Raw genomic sequence first — 27,547 nt, forward strand, 5'->3', positions numbered from 1 at the left:
ATTTGCAACCGTTTGTTTACAATTTTTGATAAGTTCCCCGGAAAAACGTCGAGTACATTTTTCGTAGCATATATTTTGTTTTAAATTTATTTACAAGTGCCTAGGAATAAGTTCGCAGTCTTGCTTTGAAATGTAACCTTTACGGCATTGTAATAAAGCTTGCCGTGACCCATAGGCGTGTGGGGCACTGGACAGCGAACGTGTTAATGTATAATTTATATGGATTGTATTTTAATCTTCTCGTGAAGTAAACGATCAAATTAATATACCTACAGCGATGTGATAAGAATGACTGATATGTATACTAATAAAAACATTAGGTTCATGGAACGAATATAACGCTTAGTTGAAAGTCTTTTAATAGTCATAGGGGACAAAATAACAGAACTTGTTACATGTCGTATGAAGAATTTCTTATGTATTGATAACATTTCTATATAATTTGCAGTAGGCAATAACATTAGATATAAGGTTTGACAAGAGGTATGTTGAGATACAATCAAAATATTTATAAAGAAAATGGGATTTAGGTACGATAAGACACATATGGGTTTAGAAGAGTTGTGTGGACACAATTATTTATCTTTGAGTTTACCCCAACCCGATATGAATAAATACCTAAAAGTAAGTTTCTAGAACTTCAGATTGGTTTCAATACCTACACAATGACTAATCCGATAAACACAATATATTATTGAACAAGATACACATATACACCATTAACAATCTACCGTCTTTAAGTAACTGGAGACCTCGACATTTTAGAGATCAACAAACACCTACACACGCACAACAAGTTTAAGGCTCGTATTCATTTATTTCAGAAATAGTTTCATAAATTCATTTTACGAGTAAGTAGTATACCAATTACCACGGTTACCATTGAATCCCGATGTAGCTAAATTACACAGAACTAACTTGCATGGCGGCGAAACGAGGAGTAGTCTCCATGTCCAAAGAGTCGGTGGTGATCTGCGATCGACTATCGGAATTTTCGGTACTATTATGGGCGGAGTTTAAGGATGTTTTGTCGTCTTTTATACTACCATTCGCATCCGTCATATCGACAGAGCTCGTTTTCGTCTGCGTTTCAGCCATGTCCCCGCCTCCGCTGATAGAGTTCCAGATACCTTTGGAGGTCTCTTTGAGGGTGACTTTCTTTTCGATGGCGGGTTTGTCTTTAGCGTCTTTGGTCTTCTTGCCGAGCACGGCGAACCCGGCCAGCTTCTGCTTGGAGCTGCGCGCGCCGCCGCGCTGCATGGGCGCCGAGTCCGCCTCGCCCTCCTCCGTGATCGACGTCAGCATGTCGGTCGACTCCGTGGGCACTGCTTGACCGGCTTGTATAGGAATGTCATCTGGAAATAAAAATAATAAATACTATTTCATTGACAAATTTTTAAAATTACACTGCATTGGGCCAGTAATTTGAGCATGTAGATGACAATGTATATAGAACACGTCAAATCGCAGTCATTTATTCATCGGCAAAACTAACATTACTGATTAATTACTGAACTTTGAACGTAAATAAGTAAGTGATTTGAGGTTTCTTTACTAATTGCCACTAATATTTAAGAAATATATGAAGAGATCTTTTTCAAAAGGGCTTTTTTTATACTACGTCGGTGGCAAACAAGTATATGGAAAGCGGTCACCGTAACCTATTATGGACGCCTGCAACTCAAGGGGTGTCACATGCGCGTTGCCAACCCATTAGAAACTTGTACACTCCCTTTTGCTGTGTTTAGTACACAGCAAAACCGAAAACCGATTAGTTTACTACGGAACCCTAAAAAGGACTACAAGTTCCAAGGAGGGTTCGGGTTGCCGACGACTCAAAGGACAATATAGACGGAACAAATTAGTTCCGTAGGTCCTTCCGTCACTAGCACACCGCACCCTCGTTGAGCTCTGGCAGCCTTACTCACCGGCAGGAACACAACACTATGAGTAGGGGCTAGTGCTATTTGGCTGCGGTCTTCTGTAAGGCGGATTTATCTATGAAAAGTTGAAAACCATAAGAATAGATTCCCTTTTGAAAAGATACTCCTCATATGTCGTTCCTTGTAGATTGTGTAGACATGACTTGTGTAGATGTAACTGTGGGCAGCTGCGAATAACTCCACGTGGGAGCGTGACAACACGATTAGACCTCTTGCTTTCACATATGGCGGAACATCGCCTTGCCTGCATTGTATTATACATATGTACCATAGAGGCGGTAGGTTGGGCAGGCTGTTTCTCTTATAATATGTATATTATATTATATATATTCTGTGACCGGGGATTTGGTTGAAACTCGGGCAAAATTACGGGCCAACCTAAATATTATTATATTGTAGTTTATCATATAAAATTATTACGCCGACTTAATAATAATACATTATTTTCTAGCAGTTCCAAAGGCAACACGGGCTTAAAATTGTATCAATCTTACTATTCCGACTTGGTATTCCGCGGCGGTGCAACCAAAACCCCGATCACTGCATATAATATACAATCGGTTATCCACAACGACAGACAGCAGTAGCATTATTGTTTTTGTACCTATTTAACATTTGACATGCTGGACAATAACACGTCGGAATAAGCTGAAAACAGACATTTTAGTGGAAAGCACAAATTGATTAACTACGACAAATAACACTTATGTGATAACAGATTATAGACACTTTCAGATTATTCAGGTTTTGTTTCCTTTATCACAGTGCATGATCTCCCAACATTGAAATACGAATGATTGCAGTACGAGTAGCTTGAAATTGTTGCAGCTCTTTCAAATAGTTAATTTCAAAGATTTTAGAGATCAGTAGATACTACGATATAGCATTTTATCGTTTGAACTTATTTAAAAACCAAAGACATTTAATAAAGGTACTATTTGATGCGCCTGAAGCCTTTAGATTCATTTTTTATTTTAAATAAGGATTATGGTAGTTTAATTTTTAACAGAGGAAACGATGACGGTGCGTGTCTGTGCCTTCGTATTAATAAGTAACTAAATCATGAAAAGTTAATCAGGCAGCCATCAATGCCTAAATCAGTTGGCTCTAAAAGTGTGAGACCCAATTTTAGTTAATCACAAATAGTTTGTAAAGGTTCTAAGATGTTACCAAGTGACTTTACTACTGCCTAAGGAACATACTATAGGGATTTTAGGGCATACCTGGGGAAAATTAAAGTTTTTTTTATAACAATTCAGTTGCAGAAACAAAATATTTTCCTTATTTCATTTCTTTTATATCTGCAATTGAAATACAAAACATCATTTGAACTTTATAATGTTTTAGTCAACTCGGTGTGTTCCTGTATATGTACATACATATTGCTAAATTAAGTGATACTGATGCACTGGCAACAAAAATCTGACCCAAACACCTATGAGAGTGAACCCAGGATTATAACTGTCATAAGCGTAGCTAGGTGGACAAAGTGTTCCATATTGGACAGCATGTATTGTATGTTCTTATATTGTGTGTGTGTGGATTGAGTGAGCACCTTCCGAAAATTAAAAAAAATATGCTGATCATTTAGTAAAAGTTCTAAAACAATTGTAAAACGAATCTCTGAATTTGTAAAAAGATAAATCAAAAGATAAATATTTATATACTAACATTTAGTAAAAAATAGGCCAACCTACCTCTATAAATATTAGATCACCTAGTGACGTATTTAATTTTTTACAAATAGTTTCTTATGCTCACTCAATCCTCACACTTTTGAAAAGCCGAATTTTCATGAAAAACATAAGATTTAGACCGCTATTATATGTGTATAGTTTAGTAAAAGTGAAATGGGAATTTGTAAAATACAAAACGAACCACTAACGTGTCAGGTTTTTTTATAATAAATTTTTGTAAGTGCTCACTCAGTCCACACGTTTTGAGAAAGTTAAAAATGTAAATATCTTACGATTTGTAGCACCTAAGACACTCGAAAGTACTTCAACATTTAGTAAAAATTTTTACTAAATATCCACCATCTAATATTTTATATTCGTTGTCTGGTTTTAAAGATATTCAGACATAACTTTTCTCATACAAATGTATCAAGTAGGGTGACCACACTATGTCGGCTCCTGATTTTCCCCACCTTCCCATTGTCATATTGAGATTGGGGAGTTTCGTTCAATTTTGATAATAGTTTATATTAAACTAATACCATATTAATTCTCCATCTGCAAACTGTTTTTAGGTTATGTTCTTGGCCTAGTGATGATGTGTATTGTGTAATTTTTATCGACGTCAGGATAATAACCATATCGACATTCATGCATTAAAAAGGACATGAATGATAATTGGTAAGAAACAAAGAATATAATACTTCACTAGTAAGAAACCAGAACCTGGTAATCTAATCGTGCTAACAGATGAGCGTACCGGATTTGTAAGTGGGAGCGAGAAAATAATTTAACTATTTCTGAGTTTGACCCGACAGATCAGGGTGCGTAGCCGATATAGATAGATATCTACTAGCGTTTCGTTTCGTGAGCGTTTCGTAATTAGTGCCATTCGGCTACGCACCCTGATCTGTCGGGTCAAACTCAGAAATAGTTAAATTATTTTCTCGCTCCCACTTACAAATCCGGTACGCTCATCTGTTAGCACGATTAGATTACCAGGTTCTGGTTTCTTACTAGTGAAGTATTATATTCTTTGTTTCTTACCAATTATCATTCATGTCCTTTTTAATGCATGAATGTCGATATGGTTATTATCCTGACGTCGATAAAAATTACACAATACACATCATCACTAGGCCAAGAACATAACCTAAAAACAGTTTGCAGATGGAGAATTAATATGGTATTAGTTTAATATAAACTATTATCAAAATTGAACGAAACTCCCAATCTCAATATGACAATGGGAAGGTGGGGAAAATCAGGAGCCGACATAGTGTGGTCACCCTACTTGATACATTTGTATGAGAAAAGTTATGTCTGAATATCTTTAAAACCAGACAACGAATATAAAATATTAGATGGTGGATATTTAGTAAAAATTTTTACTAAATGTTGAAGTGCTTTCGAGTGTCTTAGGTGCTACAAATCGTAAGATATTTACATTTTTAACTTTCTCAAAACGTGTGGACTGAGTGAGCACTTACAAAAATTTATTATAAAAAAACCTGACACGTTAGTGGTTCGTTTTGTATTTTACAAATTCCCATTTCACTTTTACTAAACTATACACATATAATAGCGGTCTAAATCTTATGTTTTTCATCAAAATTCGGCTTTTCAAAAGTGTGAGGATTGAGTGAGCATAAGAAACTATTTGTAAAAAATTAAATACTTCACTAGGTGATCTAATATTTATAGAGGTAGGTTGGCCTATTTTTTACTAAATGTTAGTATATAAATATTATATGTTAAATGAATATATTCACTGTTTTCGTTGGTAGTTTGTGAGAACTGAGTGAGCACATGTTAATGGCTGTATCTTTTGATTTATCTTTTTACAAATTCAGAGATTCGTTTTACAATTGTTTTAGAACTTTTACTAAATGATCAGCATATTTTTTTTTATTTTCGGAAGGTGCTCACTCAGTCCACACACACACTCTTATATTTCTAAATAATAAAGTTATCCGTAGGTAGATGTTTTTGAACCAAACCTGCTTATTGTGCGGATAAATTATGTATCTGATGATGAGACTAGACAAATGGATGACATTGAGACACGAATACACTAACTGTCGACTGGTCTGTGCATAGCAACGGTTGTGTTCACAAAAATATTTAATGATATATTACCCAATTTATTCAACGAGTATTCAAAGTATTTGAGTTACTGTAATGTGTCTACTTCGGTCAGAGATTCAGTAGAGCTGTCTAAACATTCCGATTTTATGCTTTGAGACTTATTCACAGTCAATTTAAAGTAATCCCCATCAAATATCTTAAACAGTCCGTCCGAGAACCGCGAAAGAGAATGCGTTGCATCCTCGTGGGGAAATATGTACTTATTCCAAAACGCATCTTCAATACTATGAGGCCATGAGCATTCGTCTGGCTGCATGCAAAAAATGTGATGCTCTTCGATCATGAAAAAAATGAAAAATAACGAAATAACCAGATTAAACAATTTTACTGGTAGAGATTAAAATAGTTTAACCCTTTGAACGTCACACTTTCTCAATATGCCGAATTTGGAATAGCTTTGTTGTATGTTTTTGAATTGTTGATGCAAATTTAAGTATATAACGACGTAATGACGGTGAAAGGGTTAATATAATGTTTAGTTAGGGAAAGTAAAAGTTTAATGTTCTTTATTTTTATCTAATTAAGAAGGTAACTACATGAAATGTAACAAATGCTTTCCGCAACCAAACAGTTATGTAACTCTATTGTATAATTAACAAATCTACTACTGTATTTACCTGGAAGTTTCTTTGTCCGGAAGGAAGCATTAGTAATCATCGACTTGGACATAGTAACTGTTGTCGTGGCTGGGGAGAGTGCCACACTGATGCCCATTGGGCCATCACATGGTTGACCTATAAATAAAAATTAAAATGTAACCAAGTACCAATTAGTATGATCTTTGTTAATTAGGTACAGTGTACGTACCTTTAGGTAGGTTTAGGAAATGTCATTAAACTGAGTTCTCAATGATAATTAAACCATAGTAAAAAATATGAAGATTTACCTGATGGATTATTCTTTAAGGAGTTCATGACTGCACTTGTGACCAACATGACATCAGGAAACAGTTCATACTGAGCCCTTTGGTCTATGTCTTTAACTGCTTGAAAAGCTAATGTGTAGAACTCATTGAACATTGCAAAGTATGCTCCTTGTACCATCTCCAACAAGAGGTTATTTGAAACTGGAATTCTTGGTGTATTTTTAGTTGATGTTGATGCAGTACTCAATTTTTTATGGAAACCCTGTGTAACTATCCTGCAAGATAATTTATAATAATGATTAAATTATTTAGGCTGTACATTATTTTGTAATTAGTAAGTTAAGTTGTACCTGGATGCTGCAATACAGAAATGTCTCAATGCTAATTTGGGCAATAAGCTCAAGTGCCGGTTGTAGATGAAGTAAAGCGCAGCCATCACTTTGGGCCGATTCTGGGCATTGATGACGTCTACTTGTGGAAGAGGCCCCCAAGTCACAAGTTTCGTGTTGCATTCTTCCCATCTCCTCAAAGCACTTTCTGTCAGAAATTGAGCTCCTAATGTGAGAGGCTATAAAGATATATAGTATTATTTTAAAACAATGTTAGGCTTAGACAATTTACAACACTAGAGTCTGGCTAAAGTGGCTAATGAAAGTTGATCCCTCAAAAACATGGCAATTTCAAACAATTTGAGCCGGCAACAGCTTGATCACATGGATTAATTTTTTATTAGTTTATGGTTTTATTCATTATTAATTATAGATTACGCTGTTAACTTTTACCAAAATCTGTGAAAGTGACAAATGACAATCAATGATATGACATCCAGAGTTGCAGTTTAAAAAAATACTGGGATCATCTTTCATTAGACTTTAATATTTTAGTAGTGTTCCATAAAAGTAAGTTCCATAAGTAGTTGATTTTTGGATTTAATTAACTGTAGGTAGTATTGGTAGCTAGCAATATAAAAACTGTATACTAATGAAAGTTCAAAAACCATTTATTAGGGTGTACAATTAATAGTGAAATAAATACCTCATGGTAAATTGATGCTTGGGCTAAAGATGGCAGTCTAAATGATACTACTCTAGGTTTCCCCGCTTCATCAACCACTTCAAAATTGTATAATCCTAAAAGCAAAAAAAAAAAAAAAAAATTATTATGGGTCTGGAATATCATAAATTCTAATATTGTTTAGTACTTAGTATATAAAAACAGTAAAAAATTCTTATTTACCAATGAGCAGAGTTTCAATACATCTCAAAGACTTCTTATTACCCTGAGCCACTGAGCTGAGATATGTGTAGATAAGAGTTGGAACAAACTGAAGAGTAAATCTTTGTAACTCAACTTCTTTGGACCTATAAAAACTAAATAGCTGGACGCAGACATTTTCTAGCATCTGAAAAACAAAAAAAAGTGACATCAAAATCAATTCTACATTAATTTGAATTTACAGTAGAATAGTATAAGTCATAACTATACATCTTTAACATGTCTATTAGGGTGGAGTGAAAAAACACTTTTCTGGAATTAGCAAACCTAATAGTTATCAATCAAAGACCCTTAGTCTATGAAACCTTTGTGCAAATTTTCAGCTTTTTAAATCAACATATAGTAATTCAACTTTAGTGTTACAAGTTTAAGATTTGTTCACTGTTTTGATGTTTTTAGGAAATTTTGTATACTGCTGTGGCCGAAGAGGGTTAATATATGTTGTTTAGTTCATATTGGCAGCAGTAGTTCTTCTTAAAATAAGCATAAAAATATCAACTGGCTTCAATACCAACAATAAAAATGCTCTTTATTGCACAACCTCACAATATCTGTGTTGTCTGAATCTGTCAGGTTATTAGACACATCCTGTGATAATGCAATTCTAAAGTGCAACTAATAACAATGTTGTTTACCTTTATTGCTCAACTACATGTGTAAAGTAAGAAACAAACCATTAATTAACATACTGACTAAAATTTTCAAGGTTTCTTATTGAACACGAGGTTAAACCATCTCCATGTTTATTACAAAATCAGAAAACAAAATACCAGTTCATATTGTGCCTCATTTTCTTTTTCCTTGGCATTAGAGGCCTCAGTGTCATCTTCATGGTAGAAGAGGTTAAAAATGGCAGTGGCTATTTCATGGTTATGCTCATGCTCTGCTGCAAAGCTCTTTATTTCATTTTCTTGTAATGATGCATATTCACTTAGCCATTCATTTATGAGGTGCTTCCAGTCGGACATTATTGCTTTGGTTGACGGTCTGGACATATGGAATTTAGATTATATACATTGAAATAAAATATAAATAAATTCATACATTTAATAAAATATCATAAATACATTCTAAAACCTAATATCAATTTGACAATTTATAAAACGTCAATGCATCCGTAGGGAAATTAAAGAGGTAGAGCTGTGAGTAATGATTGCTTCATCACAATACATCATCCATGTCCCTGAGTTTTATGACCACATTGCTCTTTTCAATTGATAAGGATAAGTTAGACAAAAACGTGGAATATATTAAGCAGTCTAACATAGACGAATTAGACGTTAGTTATATTGTGAATTGCTAAAACAAAATGTTATTTGATAAAATACACTTGAAAATATATATGATTAATCCTTACCAAAAAACAAGGGCAGTAACATAGGTATTTATTTGTATTTGTAGTCCAGGCAATATTGATTATTAACTGAATATGTATTCTTCTGCTCTGCAATTTACCATTTTTAATTATTTTACTTTACTAATTTATTGGAGTTTGACTCCAATCCAATGTAACTACTCGTCCATCTGCCAAACCTGACAGTTTTCATTTTCACATTATTTTTTTTAGCCACAGAGTCTGAGTGTGAAATTTTAAAGCCATACCAAATTACCGGACCGGACCGCTACCACGGAATTTTTGACGTGATAACGTCTAATAACTCGTTACTACGGGCAGCATGCACGAAAATGAAGTCGGTTAAAGATGACGTCATTGTCCCGTTTCCCAATATAGCTTAAGCGCCATCTATTGGCGCGCGTTGGAACTAAGCGGCTGATCGATGCGCTCGGTATGGTTGTAGCGTGTGGCCTGAGTAAAGCACCACAGCTGCGACAGATGGCGCGCCCGTGTTTATTATTTTTGAGTGTTTGTAATTTAATTTAAAAACATGAAAGATTGCATTAAAATAAGCATCTTTTATAGAATGAAGTTGTTTGAAAAACCTACTTATTTAGGAGTTAGAGCAGTACGAAGTTGCGAATTTTCCCATAGTATTTACTAAGGCGCCAGAGACTTAATAAATTTACGATGATTTTTTTTACCAATATAACCTATGTTAATATTGATAAATCATATAGAACACGTTTAAATAAGGATGTTTTGTTATATAAACTTTTTCTTCTCCATTAATATTTACTGAGATATTAGGGTTCTAAGATTAGTAAATGGCACTAGCACTTTAATAAAATTAACGCGTGTCTCGCAAACGGTCTAGGATACAAAATGACGACTTTTATATAGGTATAGGTTAGGTTCGTTAGGTATCTTCAAACGGCCGAAGGCTCCTATTCTGTGCAGTTTCTGTAATAAGCGGGGCTCCGTCGATATCGCTTTCTGTCTCTGGCGCCTTAGTAATGCTACGGGAAAATTTTGCAACTTTGCACCACTCTAACTCCTAAATTAGTAGGTTTAAAAAAAACTTTAATTTATAAAAGATGCTTATTTTAATGCATTCTTTCTAATAAGAACAAAACACTATGCTAGAAAGAGTGCAGAGGAAGTTCTGTCGGCACAATTACAAACGACTGTACGGATATTACCCATATATGTATCCATCTCTATTCGTAACAGGAATGGTTGGTCTTCAAACTCTAGAAACCAGACGGAAACTGCTGCATATTATGCATTACCGCCAACTGTTTCACCATAGAGTAGATGACGCATCCGTGCTTGAGAGAATGGGGCTGCAAGTGCCAAGAGCGAATGTGGTGGTTGGCATGCCGGGCGCGGTGCCGGCGCGGCGGCGGCGGCGCCTGTTCGCGGCGGCCGGCGCACCGCTCGAGCCCGAGCTGCTCTTAACCAGGGGCGGCTCACTCCGCGATTCTATCGCCGCGCTACAAGTACATGCTGGGGGCCGCGAGTTCGCGGCCTAATCAGGGGTGGCGCGCGTTCTCACGGAACACACGTTAGGACTTTTTATTGTTACTTTACGTCGCGAGTCTTTTTTAAGTTTCATATGCGATGTCCGCGTGTATTTTATACCTACCTGCCTAAAGTCTAGGGAAGGTAAAAAAGTAAATGACTATTTTATAAAAGTAAATCATAAAATTCATAAAATATTTTTGCATTTTATTTCATTAGGCCGACCGACCGGCGCGGCGACCCTAAGTGCGTTTTCACATTATCCGATCCGATATCGGATGTCGGACCGATATCCCATACATTACAGGCGCCATCTTGGATTTTTTCTATTGAAACCCTTCCGACATCCGATATCGGATCGGATAAATTTAATGTGAAAACGGCCTAACGTATTAATCACACCGGTCGCAATCATCGCGCCTAGCCTAGCATAAAAGATACACGTGAACTCAAATGTTTAAATGTGAAATGTTATTGTGATTTTCATGTGTGTTCAATACAATTGCGGCAATATAGATAAGTAATTCTTGCATTTGAATATCTCATCGTTTAATCTATACCTCAGAATATATAATAGTACAAGTACAGAAGGCCCACTGCTTTGATGTTCACGAAATGCCGCCTTTTGAATGCCTACAAAATTCTAACAAAGAAACGAGCCGCACGTGCGCAGCGTCGGACGATAGGGTTGCCTATGAATTAAAACGATTTAATACTCATATAAAATGCTATTATATTCAAGTCTTGGGTACTTTCTAGGTATATACATGTACAGTATTTATATATTATTGTTGAAATCCCAACATCACAAGCCTTATTGAACTTTTCCGTGAGACTTAAGCAATAGTAGATCTGTGTAATATTGTCCTATTTTATTGATGATGTTTATTTAACTAAGCATTATAAGCCATTCACTTTAAAAGAAGCTTTAAAAAACTCGCGACGTAAAGTAACAATAGAAAGTGGGAACGTGAGTTCCGTGAAAACGCACCGCGCGCCACTCATTATTAGGCCGCGAACTCGCGGCCGCCAGCATGTACTTTGTAGCGCGGCGATAGAATCGCGGAGTGAGCTGCCCCTGTCTATACTACTGTCCGTAAACCGACTTTACAGACAACCAACTTTTTTTAAATATTTTATTTCCTCAATAAACTCTTTAAAGTCGTAAGTGTCGTAACATAACTTATCACACCTCGTCAAGGCCCACCATAAGTCAGAGCGAGAAGGAGCTATATTTTTATCGCACTCACTCATAGGTGACCTTCTTGCACAGCCTTCTTGCGATGCGGTATTCGGCCATAGATATGTAAAAGCGCTAGCAGAATAGCTATTATAGCGCTTTTAGGGGATCCCGTCGAATACTTTTGCATTCTGTTCAAGTTCTGTTGGTCAAAATTTGACCCATTTGGACTGGCCTTTATCGTGTGACCTTAGGCTCCCCACAGACAGTCTTAAAAATTCATAATCTTAAAAAAAACTTGTATGCAATCTGACAGTTCAAACTGACACTGACAAGACACTGACAGATCTGAACTGTCAGATTGCATACAAGTTTTTTTTAAGATTATGAATTTTTAAGACTGTCTGTGGGGAGCCTTAAGCTAGGAACATACTACGCGGACGTCCGTCGTAAATCGACCGCGGACGGGAATCTGGACAATGGAAATACACATAACCGTGCAAACTATCGGTCGACGGACGCGGACGTGGCCTTGAGCGCACGGACGTCCGATCGAAATCTGGCTCTCTGGCCCCGTAGCCGAATGGCATTTCTCCGACGCCAAACGAAAGCGATACGCCGCTGGCTCTGTCGCGCCAATACACAAGCGCGATAGAGATAGATATGTTTTGTTCCGTGCACACTGATAGGTCGCGGTCGCGGTCGTTTTACGACGGACGTCCGCGTAGTATGTTCCTAGCTTTAGGCTCCCCACAGACAGTCTTAAAAATTCATAATCTTAAAAAAAACTTGTATGCAATCTGACAGTTCAGATCTGTCAGTGTCTTGTCAGTGTCAGTTTGAACTGTCAGATTGCATACAAGTTTTTTTTAAGATTATGAATTTTTAAGACTGTCTGTGGGGAGCCTAATACAACACAACTGCCCAAACGTTCCAATTTACGGTTGTGCCAACTGCCACGTAATATGGTCAACTGTCAAATTGGTTGTCAAAGTCAAGTCATATTCTCATAGCTATACTTGTATTTCTTGTCATTCGTTTGTAATAAATTATAACCGTTTTACATAACAATAAAACGATTATTATGTGCCGAGAGAAAGCACAGCGTCGCTTTATGAAGATGCAATGTATTTTCTCACCTATTGTCAGATATTTTTATTCGATTTCTGAACGTCTTTAGCGTTTCTGAACGAATTATCTGTCACCAGAGGGCGCGCGCGCTTTAGACATGTCATGGCGTACTTCACCAGGAAGAAACTTCCTGCGACGCTGTGCTTTCTCTCGGCACATAATAATCGTTTTATTGTTATGTAAAACGGTTATATTATGTGCCTTAGGAAAGCACAGCGTCGCTTTATGAAGACGTGTTTGTTATCTGCTGGTGACAATTTTACACGCAATTTGATGATAATGTTAATCAGTTCATTAGTAAGAATGAACATAAATTGATTAGATGGGAGGCATGTCCCTAATTTTTTATTAATATTTTAAGGTACAAAATTAACAGACTTACTTAGAGCAAGGGTCTGTTCTCATACGGACTAAAGTATAATTGCACACTGTTCTAATAGCAATAGCTTATATCAGTCAGTCCTGTCTCTCACAGCATTTGATCTGAGATATCGTGTCTTACCCTAAACACTCAATTGATCATGATAGTCAGTAACAATCAAACTAAATGTTACAATGTTTAAGATAGGTACATTTAAATTATATGTCGCGTACCTGTGCAATCAATCTCTCGGCATTAGTACTTATTTAAATATTGTAGCTCTGCCAACTACCTGTTTGTAGGCAAGCTTCTATAGGAAGTTCCTACAGCCTGCCCAAAGCAGGCGACTAGGCGTCATCCATATATTACGTCACAGTGTAAGGGGGAGGGGGGGGTCATACTAAATGTGACAAGCCCTGTTAAAGGGATACAAAAAAGCGTGACATAGGGGGGGGAGGGGTCCAAAAACCTGAAATTTGGTGTGACGTAATATGTGGATGATCCCCTACCTCTGAGCGGTAGTCGCTCAGTGGGCACCTATGCCCGTACCCTGTACTAAGTACCTACTACTGTAGGTACTACAACTTAAGGTGTCCAGTCTGCACCAAGCTGCAGGACAGTGTAGGATCTTGACTGTAAATAAATAAAATACAGATTTATTACCTTTCTTGCTTTCTGGCACTACTGGCCCAAGGGGGCTTTCCTCAATGGTTATAAGCCCTCACAAATGTGGCAACTTACTTATGGTTGTTGATTGCCCTGGTTACCTACCAGTCTGAGTACCAACTGAAGGTAATTGAAACATGATGGGTACAGTGTTCAAGAACCTGGAATTTCAAGCATTTCAGAGATTCTTTATTAGATCTCCAATCTTCAGGGATGTGTCATCTTCACTGTCTAAACTATATATATATGGATATAGCCTTAAATATTTTGTATGTATTAGCTAACACAAAGCTAAAGGTACAATACCAGACATACTCTTTATTGTGCACCTCAAAACAGAAACAATACAGTAACTTATACTGCAACTTCAGAAGTTGTACACCAACAGGCAGTTGGTCACTAAAGGGCAATTTGTACCAGCCAACCTTTGTGCACTAGGGTATCTTCTCCGTGTGACACCTTGCGTGTCATATACTAGCTTCCGCAGCCTGGGAGGACAAGAGTGAGCTCAGCTGGAGTGATCTGGACCACTGTGAGCAGCATTGCAGATGAGGGCATCTGCAATTCTGACGTCCTAGTTGAGGGACGTTCAAAGCAGTATCTAACTTTATAACTATTATAACTAGAGGAGGTTTTAGTCCAGAACAGCTGATCTATGTACCTCTGCTTCCTCTGCTTTGGTGTTCTACTGTCTATTTTATTTAAAACACTTACATAGAAATAGTCTCATTTTCAATAACACTTTTGTCTTCCTTAGTCTCTTAATATCCTTTGTCCCCCCCCCCCTTTTCAGCAGTTGTAGCGTCTCTATTGCTGGGGGAGGTAGGCCTGGAGTCAACTCTATCCACCTCATGAAATCTTTATAACCTGAAATGGTCCACTGTCGTTCTTGACAGCAAGTCTGCCTGACTCAGTGTGTACAACCCGCTAGTGCCCTGAGCACTAAGTGGATTCATCTGGTATTCTAACTCACAAGGAAGAAGGCTAGATTATCAGCCTCATCAAGGTTGTTTCACAATTTGTTAACTGTCTCTGAAATTCAATCTGAAGTATTTTAACACAATGGCTTAATATGGCAGGGTGACCACCTCCGAGGTGGCTGCCAGAGTAAGGTTAGGTGCCTTTCACAACAGGCTATTGTGTAGCAGCTGACAATTGTAGAAAACAGTCAGTTTGCAATTGTGATGTATGTCTAACAGTAGTAACAGTTGTATGACATCTTATGCTTCATTGATCTGCCATAGCCAAATTGAGAAGCTGTGCGAGACTTTGTATAAAAAACTGGCATATAGTTTTATTTAGCCTTCATAAATGCATTTTAATCTGCTTGCTTTTTCATCTTCAATTAAATTAGTCTTTATGCCATCTTAAACATCACAGTTTAAGCTACTCAGTATCTAGAGTGAATTATTACTGCTGCCTGATGGATAACTCTGACCCACCGTTCTATTATCTAACGTTTCTATCCTCTCTAGAATTCCTTACTTGCACGTGAGAGTAATGAGTCAACTTTAAGTATCTGGTGCTACTCTTATTGTTGTACATCAGTTCTTTAATCTTTGTTTACACTGTGTATGAATAAACTATATTTATCTGTTCGGGAGTCACAGCCGGTGTTGCATTTCATGTGGTTATTCTCCAGACTTTTCTGGACTGAGAAGTAATCTTCTATTTTCATGCAGGATACTCTATTGATTTAGTAGGCATCACCATCAGCTCTGACATAGGCATGAGTTCCATGACACTCGACACCAGTCCAGATTATCTTCCTAATAATGTCCAACCACACTGTTGTCTGGCCCTACTCAGGACTGCAAAATGCTCAGATGGGACAAGGAATCATGTAGGTTTACTAGCCCAAGGCAACCTCACTCACATGTGGTCTCCGAGACCCAGCATGTTAATCCCTCACAAGGAAAGGTGGTAATGGCAATCAGAACTTTGTTTCGCTAAAATATTGCAAAGTATCTCTTTTGCAGCGTCATCACTACCCAGCTCGTTCTTTCCATAAAGGTGCTGTGACAAGGAAAAGGCCAAGACAGATGCTGGCACATGGAATGGTAAAGGCAGTGTGTCTTTCATAAAGGTCTCCGCGACCCAGAAAGTTAATCCTGCACAGGGGCAGGATGCCAATAAAAGGCCAAAAGGGAGAAGTACTTAGGAGTATCTCTCATATATATTATAGGTGGCACATAAGAGAAATTATTTTCTCTAGTTCTTGCCTTGTCCTATGTTACTCAAACATGGATAAACCATCTCTCTTTCATTCATTATTTACTTAAATCTTCAAGCATAATATACATTTATTTGGTACTAAACCATGCTCAGATCACTCGCTTAATACACTCAAACTCTTCTTCTATTCTCTCTTAGAATGGGTTAGTTGTTAATTGCTCTACTACAGGTGTTGTGAAAAATAACTGGCTACTCTTGAGTAAAAGATATGCTAGATTTGTCACTGGTGACAACTTTACTGGTTCTGAGCCTGAGCTCATCATATTATCAACTTCATCACAAAACTTTACCTGTAGTGCAGTGACTGTGTGGTTTTCCATATAACTTAGTTCTCTTTCTTTTCATATTTTTCTTAACTCTCCTAGTAAATTATTTAATGAAACCAAGAAGCAACTGAAAACATAGGCACAAGCGGGTTATGATATAATTGTCCCGTAGAAATATTGAATTTCTTCCCTTTTGCCATGTTCTGCCTAAAGTTTTACAAACAATTCTAGTGTATTGCTCTCATGGTTGGTTTGAATTCTTCTTAGTAAGGTTCTACTTTTAAATCTTCTTATCTATCTATTATCCTGTAGCATTATTGTTCTTCCAATATCAACATGAATATTCTGTTTTCTACAACTTGCTGTCTTCCACACTTTCTCTTCTGAAATACATTCTGTTCACCTTCCGGGTAGCCTTGTAAATACAATAGTGTAAGTGTAGGCCTGTGCGAACTAGTTAATTTTGTCTCAGTATTGCACTAGACAAACTTGCATAACTCTATGTTTTGAGACGTTCATTCCCTTTCTTTAGAGGAAAGTTCTTTGTTTACTGCAAAGTCTGTTAATACTGGTTCATCATACAATTATGTAGCCCCTCTACGTTAGTAGCAGGTCCTTTCTGGAAGGCTTCATAAAGATTACAGAATAATCTTTAATTTCACTTTGACTTTTCCATCTTGTTTCATCTCTGTCACTCTTTAATTCTCTGGAAGGTTCTGCTTAGTGCCTGGATGCTTGTAGTGGCATGGTCGCCAGGAAATCTTGATTTAGAAGCAACAACAGCATTGATTGATAACGGCTTGATGGTTGGCTTCGAGCCAACACTATATCGCCTTACGACCACGACGAGCAGCCTGAAAACGCTGGCTCATGAGAACATGGCATAGATCGCCGATGCTCTTTCTCACCCGCGAGTCACTAATGTGCTGAAAATGTTGGGTCATGTCTCCTGAGAACATGGCGAGGACCGCCGATGTTCTTCTTCACCCACGAGCAGTTAAAGTGCTGAAAACGCTGGATCATGGCTCATGAGAACATGGCGAAGATGGCCGATGCTCTCTTTCACCCGCGAGCCGCTAATGAGCTGAAAACGCTGGGTCATGGTTCATGATAACATGGCGAGGATCGCCGATGCTCAAAAACACTGGCTCATGAGAGCAAGGCGTGGAAGGCCGACGCGCTTTATACCCTCGAGCCGCCAAATAGCTGTAAATGATGGGCCATCAGCATCATACCTCACGAGAGCAAGGCGTGGGCCGTTACTCTCGTTACTTTACCCGTAAGGTCAGGTTCCAACTCCGAGTCGGAAAACGGAACATAAACAGCCCTGAAGCTAGTTTCCGTCTCTGTGGCCTTTTTGTGCTCTTCCGCACTCATATTTCTTATTTTTTCTTCACAATCTCATTTTTCAATACCGATATGGCGGCGAGAAATACACGCAATGACATGTCTAAAGCGCGCGCGCCCTCTGGTGACAGATAATTCGTTCAGAAACGCTAAAGACGTTCAGAAATCGAATAAAAATATCTGACAATAGGTGAGAAAATACATTGCATCTTCATAAAGCGACGCTGTGCTTTCCTAAGGCACATAATATAGTAATAAGTTTTTATCTTGTTTAATAAACTAATGTTATGGGTTCTTCCCAAAGCACTGAAGTTCCAGGAGGCGGCTCCGAAGGGTATCATGTTTTACGGGTTGGTACCGGTTATTGCTTAGGTATTGCTTACATTTTGATACGTTCATCAAATTTTAACACGTCAATGTTTTGATTATGTAGGTCCAGGATGGTTCTCCAGGTCAGATCGCCGGACTTGAAGCGTTCTTCGATTTTATAGTTGCAATAGAAAATGTCCGGTTAGATCCAGGACAATGATACTTTAAAAGAATTACTTAAGAAAAATGTTGGAACCACAATAAGAATGATGGTTTACAGCAGTAAAAGCCAATCCGTGAGAGAGATATTGATACAGCCTAGAGCTGACTGGGGTGGTCAGGGGCTACTTGGAGTCAGTATAAGGTTCTGTTCCTTTGAAGGAGCTAATGAAAATGTGTGGCATGTTTTGGTAAGTATTCTAGTTAATGTTTGATAGTTTTTATAAATCCTATAATTTAGCTACAGTTTTGGTATGCTTTTATATTAATTTGTGTTTTGTAGGAAGTACATCCATCATCACCAGCAGAGTTAGCAGGATTAAGACCTTTCTCCGATTATATTATTGGAGCTGATTCAATCATGCATGAAAGTGAAGACCTGTTTACTCTCATAGAGGCACATGAAGGAAGGGCCCTGAAGCTGTATGTGTACAACATTAATGACGACACATGTCGTGAGGTGCTGATCACCCCCAACTTGAGCTGGGGAGGTGAAGGTAGTCTTGGGTGTGGTATAGGCTATGGCTACCTGCACAGGATTCCAATTAGAAGTCCCCCTACAGCACCAACCCAAACTCCCTACAGTAATACCCCTAAGGTAAGACCATAGACTACTGAAATAATATATTTCATCCTTAGCTGCTTACCTACTGAATCTTCTGTTTGACCAGGGGCCTATTGCATAACAATTTACAACTCATATTGCAAGTGGCAGTCCTCATCAAATTCCTTTTATAAGAAAGAATGTTCCATTTGTAATACAATTTGTAAATTGTTATGCAATAGACCCCTGGCTTATTATTATGTCCATTTCTGCTATAAACCATAATAAATCTGTATCTTGACTGAAAAGGTATTAAATTGTAATAATTCTTTTTAGGTTCCACTACAATCTCCCGAAATCCAAAACAACTTGGTTTCTGACATACAAAATTTGAACCTAAATGAAGACAAGACTCCTCTGATGGGTGCACCTCAAGTTTCAAGTGTATCACCCCCACCATTCTTGTCTGGAGTTCCAATGGTTAACCCTGGGAGCTTTCCTGCCAGCAATGCACCAGCAAGCAATCAGCATGAGCAGCTGAGTCAACAGCCATTAATACAGCCATACCCAACTTCCCAAGCTCAGTCTATGGTTTCTAACATGGCTGCCTATTCTAGTAGTAAGTATAAATTGTAGATACTTATTATTTTCTATTAGGGAACAAATCAAATTATTTCATTTAAATGTTTTTATTTATTAGCAGTAACTCTACAGATGTAGTGTGGAAAGCTTTTCCTTCATATTTTTATGGCAACATATGAACTTATCATGCTATTTCAATCAGTCTCAGTACAAGACGTACTGACACTGTCTGAACCAGCATGACAAATACAAATGTTTCTGGAAAAAATACGAAGGAAAAGCTTTTCACACTAAATCTGCACTATGGTATCTGTTTCAGTTTATAACTATTTTTGATTTTATTATTCGAAAAATATTATAATTGATACAAATTTACATTACTTTTCTTTCTTAATTAGTAAGGTTGAATAGAATAGAATAGCTTTATTTGCATAGAATTGAGTTGATATTTGAAGTGCTTCTTATGTGTGCTTGTATCAATTAAAAAATAAACATGGAAATGCTAATGAAATTGACCCCAATGGTAATGATGATATGAATCATTTCAATTTATACCATATAAATGTTAATTTTCAGATCTGGCCGATACTACTTTAACCAATTTGGGGAGCATACCATCAGTGTCAAACATGCAACCCCCTGCGCCGCTGCCCAGCTTGCCCGGGATTCCCATGAACCAGCCTCAACCATATATACCGATGATGCCTAACTACACTCAGTCCCAAGTGCCGCCACCCGTTCCCATCCCGCAAACGGCTCCAAACTTAGTCCCAACATTTGATATGAGTACCTTTGCGCCTGTTCAGCCGCCGCCGATGTCGAGTGGTCTACCAGTAGTCACGCCCGTGTCGTTACCAGGAATGCCTTCAATCACGGTCAGTGCAACTTTGCCTGTCTCCACAATGCAAGAAATACACCAGCAACAGACATTACAACAGCCAGATTTGCTGTCGTGAAAATACACAAATTTATTTTACCAATTAGAAATTTTTTCCAATATTCCGCATACTTTTATGTTACGTTATAATATTTATATTCAATATTATTATTTATAAATGAATTCTGGCAACTGTTGACTTATCAATGTTACCAATGTATTTCCGACTATAATTAGTATGATAAGGACGGTATTGGCGTATGAAAAATATGAAATTATATCGGCCAAAGGTATAAATGAAATCATTGTGGCAATGATTTAGCATCAGTATAGATTCTTTTTATGACTGTATTTGTTTTATTTGCAATTTTCTGACTGAAAATCGAAGGCAGTTTAGTGCTTAACAAAAGCATTTTACGAAACAAGTTTAAGGGCCGGTCGCATCAAACCGTCTGTCACCGTTAAAGCTTTCGATAAATTTTATTGTATGGGAAGTTCCATAGACTACTGCTGGGTGACGATGATGTGTCTGTCTAATGTGGTTGATGTAACTGGCCCTTAAAGTTAATGCTGTGATGTTAAATCGAATCTACATTACCTACGGTATCCACAGACATTTTGATTTTTTTACTTACCTATCTGCCTTCTAATGTTTATGTTATCAATTATGTCGTGATTAAAATTAAAATGAAACGAAACATAAAATTAGTTTTTCTTTACTATTTTTACATAAAAAACTAACATAATTCATATTCATCCTTACGATCGCCATAAAAAGGGTAAGGTATGGTCGGAAATCATTTATCAATAGTTGGGTCCACACAGAGCGAGGCACGTCGCGAGACAATATGTTCACGAGAACGAGGCAGGTTACGCGGCCGAGCATAACGCACTCATTGCCTCGGCCGAGGCACGTTTTCCTCGCGGCGGGCCTCGCTCTGTGTGGACCCGGCTAATAAATGATGATTTTGATTTAAATATAATACTAATATTTACGATTGAAAATCATCATACCAGCCAGCTTTGGGCATCAAGTTAAAATTTGTAGTTAAAATGATTGTGACCCTATTGTGGAAAAATGCAACTTATCATCCATTTTTAAAGTATGCTATTATGGTAACTCCTTATCCACTGATGTAGTTAAAAAGGTGCATTATTATTAGTAGGTAGGTATTAGTGATCTCATATCAACCGCAAGTATGTCCGTGTAAATACGAGTATGCAATTGTTATGGGTGTCCGAGATTAGAGAACTTACTACAGGCGGTAAAATTAATTTCACGCATACTTTATCGAATACACGTAGTTATTTCATGTGCCAGAATTATGAATATTATGATTACCTACTGTCAGAGACGTCAGTAAATAAAGACAGGTAATTTTAATTGAATGCCGTATTCATTTTGTGATCACCTGCTTTTCACTTCTAATTGCTTTTGTAAGTTTAATAGCCAATTTCTTTATATAAATTTAAATATTATAATTAGCTGTCTTCACAGTAAATAAGAAGCTATACTACGTATTCGCCTATACTTACTTATTTATAATTTTACGGAATCAGTGAGATTGAAAACAATAGTTGAGTATAACTTGAAGAAAAAAGTATGGTATACGTAAGTAGTAATAAATAAAATGTATTGACGACAATTTACGTGTAAGTAGGTACCTATTTCTAAAACGTAACATTAAATCAATTTTTGCTTTATTCTAAATTCTTTGGCCAACTTATTGCACGCTAGTAGGAATATTGCACCTACTGTTTGCAAGCACAAATAAAACTGCAGATCTCCTAGAAGACGTTCCCACTGATGTATAACACGAGTAATTAATCAATGGGGTTATCTGTGGTTTCATGGGGTATGGTTCGGATTGTAGTCCTCTGGCTCTTTAGCGGCGTGCGCGAGCGCGAGGTTGTCGTGCCCGTAGGCGAGGCCCGCGTCGCTGTAGAACACGCCGCCCGCCAGCTCGGACAGGCGGCGCCGGCGCCGCGTGTCCTTGTCGTCGGCCATGCTGGGCGGCCGCACGCTCGAGCTGCGTCGCCGCTCCGATCCCAGGCGCGCCGGGAGACGCAGTATTGACTGGAAAATAATAGGTCATTGGTTTATCAAAAATGTTATGGGAGTAGGTAGGCATCAACAGTTAAGGAGTTAGTAAAAAATTGTCACACTTGCAACATATCCATCCATTAATCCCTACAACTTGGCCTAGCCAAGTTGACTATCGTACATCTACAAACGCCAATTGTAAAGTAAATAATTTTTAAGAAAAAAAAACCGCCGCTTTTGGGGTTCTGGTGAAAAGTGCTTGCGAATGTTGGATTATGTAGAAATGTGTAAGTAATTTTTAAAACTGCCTTTAATATAAATCTTTGATTATTTGATGGAAACACAAATTTAATGAATATACCTACGTATACCGGTAAGATTTGAGGAGTTTCCTCAATTCCTCATGAATCCGATATCCGATTACATATAAGAAATCGAGCTTGACAGAATTTGACTTGATAACTTAATATTTATGTAAGCATAACAAAGAGAACAAATCTCCTAACGAATAAATGTCACTAGTCTGAACCTAAATGCATGCTTTTATTATAAAAATACGAAAGTCACTATAAGTGTGCCATTCAGATTTGAGGAGTTCCGTTCTGATCATCATTAGAAGTTCCACTGCACCAAATGTCACTGTTCTGAAAGTAAACGCAAGCTGTTCTTATAAAAATACCAAAGTCACTATAAGTGTGCCGTTCAGATTTGAGGGGTTCCGTTCTGACCATCATCAGAAGTTCCACTGCACCAAATTTCACTGTTCTGAAAGTAAACGCAAGCTGTTCTTATAAAATATCAAAGTCATTATAGCGTGCTGTTTAGATTTGAGGAGTTCCGTTCTAATCTTCATCAGCAATTCCACTGCACCAAATGTCACTGTTCTGGACGTAAGTGAATGCTGTTCTTATAAAAACACAAAAATCACTATATGTATGCCTTTCAGATTTGAGGAGTTCCCTCGATTTCACCAGGATCCCATCATCAGAACTGGGTTCTGATAAAAATGGGTCCAATCTGTATGCATATACATTCGATCAAAAAAAAATTTTTCAAAATCGGTCTAGTAACGATGGAGATATCGGAGATATGAAAACCAACTTCCTTGAGATTTGGGTGCGGCGGTTAATAAAATAAGTTCACTAGGCATTTTCTATACCAATACGACAGCGGAAAAGTGTGGTATTAATAATATTTACCTCAAAATTTTCCATAAAATGGACATTTATAGTGGTGGTTTCACACTTTCCGATGCTCAATATGTCTGTACACATCTGCCACTAAAGGGCTATACCAAATAAGTAAATAGTTATAGAGAAAGTTGACTCCTAGGTACTCATTAGCGACAGGTTCATTCGGGTCAACATTGGAATGTAAGTAACTCATAAGGAATCAAGTTGATATTAGGTGCTAAGTAGGTACTTAGGATTCTTAGCACTCAAAAGAATTACCATTTCTAATACATTTACCTACAAGTGGACGCCCACTATGATTTATACTTACCTACACTATAATAGATGTTATAGTTCTATTTTAGGTTTACATTGTAATTTAATTTGTTACTAATTTTAAAGTTTGTTCTCCAAAACTGCAGGGGTGTCACACCACTCTTCTACATCTCATCTACAGTCTACACTATTACGGTCTGACACGGTGTGACTTGAATGTTTTTTTTTTTTTAATATATACTACGTTGGCAAACAAGCATACGGTCCGCCTGATGGAAAGCGGTCACCATAACCTATGGACGCCTGCAACTCAAGGAGAATGTACGAAATCGTTGCGTGCTCAGGACGAGATTAGGAGAGATCGACTTACCTTAGCTTTTTTCGGTAACTTGTTGAGCAGCGTGATGACGGGAGGGGAGATGAGGTCTATGGGCACCTGCGTGGGGTCAGTGGCGCCCGTGATCGCAGACACCAGCAGCCCCATGAGAAGCGTAGCCATCGATCCAAGTCCGGAATACCACAGATACGATACTCGGAACAGCCAGAATACTGATTCTTCGTGTTGGTTTCTGGGAAATAAAGTACAATTTTTACGTTACTTATGTTAGATCATCAACCATACCTGCACCAATTAAAGTTAAGAACATTACGATGCAAGTATATATGGAAAAGCGGAAGACGAATTTCCTCTTCGCAACGTGTTATGTACGATGTTTTTTAGTGGGTAGGTACAGTCACGGACTTTAATTGTTGATCCACTTCTAGCTCATTTTATACTGGAACGTCATAGCTTAACTATGCTTAACTGTGAGATGTCCAGTATAAAATGAGCTAGAAGTGGATCAACAATTAAAGTCCGTGACCGTACATATGGTCCTTTGAAGTTTCGACCTGAAAAGAAATGGACTTTGCGAACAAGTTCGGGAAAAAATACATTTTAGGTAGTTTTCGACAACTTTAGTTTTAGTTGGTTTTAATATGTAGATATATGATAAATGGAATACTAAAGTACCTGTTACATAGTATGTTAATTTGAATATTAGCTACTTATATATTCCAGGAAATTTTGCGGAAGTGGAGGAAAGCGGTCGTATGCGTACAATGACTTCCGAGTTCTAATGTACGAGTACAATAGTGAGAATATCGTAAACATAAAACTTGAAAGTTATGACATTTAATATACTTACATACGTGCGTGTATTTTATTGAAGTATTCGTAAACGTGTGTATTTCCTCGGTCCCATGCGATTAGGATCGATTCGGTTTTTGTAATTAACGACAACAACAACAGAATTAGTAACGAATACTCTTGGTCACAATTACGGATCAAAGATTAAATAGTTTGTCCTTAACAATTAACGTTTATAGTCTATATAGTATACCTATATGCCTACTCGTAAGTGTTTCCGTCTCCTAGAGCATATTAACTACTTGTGATACCAGGTTATTTCCTAAGTAACGGAATTCATGATAAAACCGTATATCTATCTACTCGTATATCTTTATTCAGCGTCTTGATATTATCACAATATACTCGTAATAGCCAAGAATCTAGATCTCTAGCAATATGTAATTGTATTTAATACCTAGTTAGGTAAATTCAGGAAATAGGACCTCAATTGCACAGAAGAAGATCTTAACCCAGTTTATTCGTTATTTTTTTAGACGTTAACTGCACTGTCGAAAGCAATTTGTGGCTAAGTGTGTGGGTAATTGCTATACTAGTAGGTACTACAGTCATAATGTTTTTGATTGCATGCATTTAAAGTACCTACTTATTAAATCCTTAAAAGTCGTTCTTTGGTTGGCTGGGTACCGACTTCAAAGGTATTTTCTAGAGATAGACCCTAATGAAATAGTAGGATTTGTAGGTACACATTACCAACGATATAGGTACCATATACCTATAAGCGCGAAAAAAAGGAAATTTTCACGTTCTGTACGATACGTTATGTTCTATATGTACTTACTGTAAAGAGATATTTTAATATCCTTTTTGAATTCTTTTTTTTTATTGTTTTTCGAGTTTTTGAGATCATAATAACAGTCCGCCATCGTCAGCAGTCAGCGTCAGCCAATGGAGTATGGGCGTGGAGTGGTAGTAACTTACGCAGGGTTGACAGTGAACGCCTCAGTGAGGTTGTACGCAGCGGGGCAGCCCTCGACGGAGGTCGGCAGGTGGTGCGGCGTCACCTGCGACAGTTGTGCTCCGCCGCACGCCGCCAGCACTACCAGCAGCCCGAACACCCCACCGGCGACGGCGCCCTACACGTTACAACGTTCAATAGTTAAACAAAAGAAAAACGACGAAAAATGTATGCTGAAATATTCTGTGGTCTGTCTCAATGCGCTAAAGCAACACTACAGCACCGCCAGCACCACCGTTCAATATCGTTACCTTAGCGTTGGCCCAGGGGAACAGCATGCCGAGCGTGAACAGCCCGAGCGTGACGCCACCGGCCATGCCGTTGAAGGACAACGCCAGCTGCAGCACCGGCCCAAGCCGCTCCACCGCGAACGTCAGCGCAAACGACACCGCGCCGCACCCGAGGCATACCCATCGGGCAATCTGGCAACACAAATTCACCAGTTCGAAAGTAAAAGTGAACTCATAAGGCTGCGTACTGGACACAAGCGGCAGCGCGCAGCGACGCTAGCGAAAAATCAAGGTTCATTTTGCATCCAGGGGCCTGTTGCATAACAATTTACAACTTGTATTACAAGTGGAACTCTCTTTCTTATAAAATGAATTGGAGGGGGACTACCGCTTGTAATATGAGTTGTAAATTGTTATGCAACAGGCCCCAGTTTGCGGCCTACGAACCATAGTTATTAGTTCTTATAAAATACATATACTTAAGTAGTTAAATAACTACTATACCTATATAGTCTAGAGCCAATTTGGCCACAAGTCGTCTCCTTCACGATTTTCGTCGACATCTCTTCTAAATACCTAAAACAGGTATGGATATGTTCCTCGTGCTCTCCAGATTACGAATTGACCTGTTTTAGTTAAAGGAGGGGGGGACGGGTCGAGAAAAAGGGGGGGAAAGATGGCGACCGACCATCATAGATATTTATTCACATCTCGAGTCCTATGGCACCAATCTGTTCGTGCGACGTGTCATTTGAAAGCTTATTAAACCTACTTTAATTGTTTTCAAATAACTATACTCATAAAAGTAACCGTTTACGAAATATTTGAAAATATGTGTTTTTTTATCGCGCATGAATTGCACAAGTACTAGTAAAAAATACGTCTAACTCAATAAACAATAACTTTACCGCAATTGATGTTATTATAAAATATTTGCGTCTATTCATGCTCTTTCTAAAAATATAAGTTTCATTGGTATATGATAATATATAACCATGTAATTAAGAATTTTGTTTGGCAGGGGATATGCCCCAGGTCGCATAAACGGGCGCTGACCGTAGTAAAGTATTCAATTTTTTTGAGGTCTTATTTTACGGATCCATATGTGAGAGGTATCGTTTGAAAGATAATTAAACCTACTATAATTGTTTATAAATAACTATAATCATAAAGGTAGCTGTTTACAAAATATTT

The 27,547-nt window shown here is 37.8% G+C and overlaps 3 protein-coding genes across 5 annotated transcripts in view; 1 reads left to right on the forward strand and 2 right to left on the reverse strand.

The window, feature by feature from the left end:
* Nucleotides 1-342: 342 nt before the first annotated feature.
* On the reverse strand, nucleotides 343-11,808 carry LOC125227795 (hyccin). 2 transcript variants are annotated; one of them, XM_048132140.1, is made up of 8 exons: nucleotides 11,759-11,808; nucleotides 8,678-8,894; nucleotides 7,869-8,034; nucleotides 7,668-7,762; nucleotides 6,983-7,200; nucleotides 6,654-6,907; nucleotides 6,385-6,501; nucleotides 343-1,355 (listed from the first exon to the last, which is right to left on the reverse strand). In XM_048132140.1, exons 1-8 carry the CDS (start codon nucleotides 11,770-11,772, stop codon nucleotides 904-906), a joined length of 1,533 nt encoding a protein of 510 aa, XP_047988097.1. In that variant the 5' UTR covers nucleotides 11,773-11,808; the 3' UTR covers nucleotides 343-903. The 2 variants fall into 2 exon arrangements, with proteins under 2 accessions (XP_047988097.1, XP_047988098.1); XM_048132141.1 differs by lacking the exon at nucleotides 11,759-11,808 and adding an exon at nucleotides 9,265-9,454.
* A 1,072-nt stretch (nucleotides 11,809-12,880) lies between these two features.
* On the forward strand, nucleotides 12,881-21,189 carry LOC125227800 (Golgi reassembly-stacking protein 2). The gene is given in 7 exon segments (XM_048132145.1): nucleotides 12,881-12,998; nucleotides 18,202-18,303; nucleotides 18,387-18,470; nucleotides 18,472-18,672; nucleotides 18,765-19,079; nucleotides 19,362-19,644; nucleotides 20,184-21,189. Coding segments are annotated over 6 exon segments (1,326 nt in total). The 5' UTR covers nucleotides 12,881-12,998; nucleotides 18,202-18,240; the 3' UTR covers nucleotides 20,564-21,189.
* The window catches only part of LOC125227792 (sodium-coupled monocarboxylate transporter 1-like), a 38,332-nt gene continuing 31,969 nt past the window's right edge, over nucleotides 21,185-27,547 (reverse strand). For both annotated transcript variants that reach the window (XM_048132134.1, XM_048132133.1), the window contains exons 10-13: nucleotides 26,375-26,545; nucleotides 26,087-26,241; nucleotides 24,347-24,545; nucleotides 21,185-22,561 (exon numbers count right to left, since the gene is read on the reverse strand). In XM_048132134.1, coding sequence (XP_047988091.1) covers nucleotides 22,334-22,561; nucleotides 24,347-24,545; nucleotides 26,087-26,241; nucleotides 26,375-26,545 — 753 coding nt within the window. In that variant the 3' untranslated portion in view covers nucleotides 21,185-22,333. The remainder of the gene's footprint in view (nucleotides 22,562-24,346; nucleotides 24,546-26,086; nucleotides 26,242-26,374; nucleotides 26,546-27,547) is intronic.

The sequence above is a fragment of the Leguminivora glycinivorella genome, chromosome 7 (genome assembly GCF_023078275.1).
Source record: "Leguminivora glycinivorella isolate SPB_JAAS2020 chromosome 7, LegGlyc_1.1, whole genome shotgun sequence".
In the NCBI taxonomy this organism is placed as follows: Eukaryota; Metazoa; Arthropoda; class Insecta; order Lepidoptera; family Tortricidae; genus Leguminivora; species Leguminivora glycinivorella.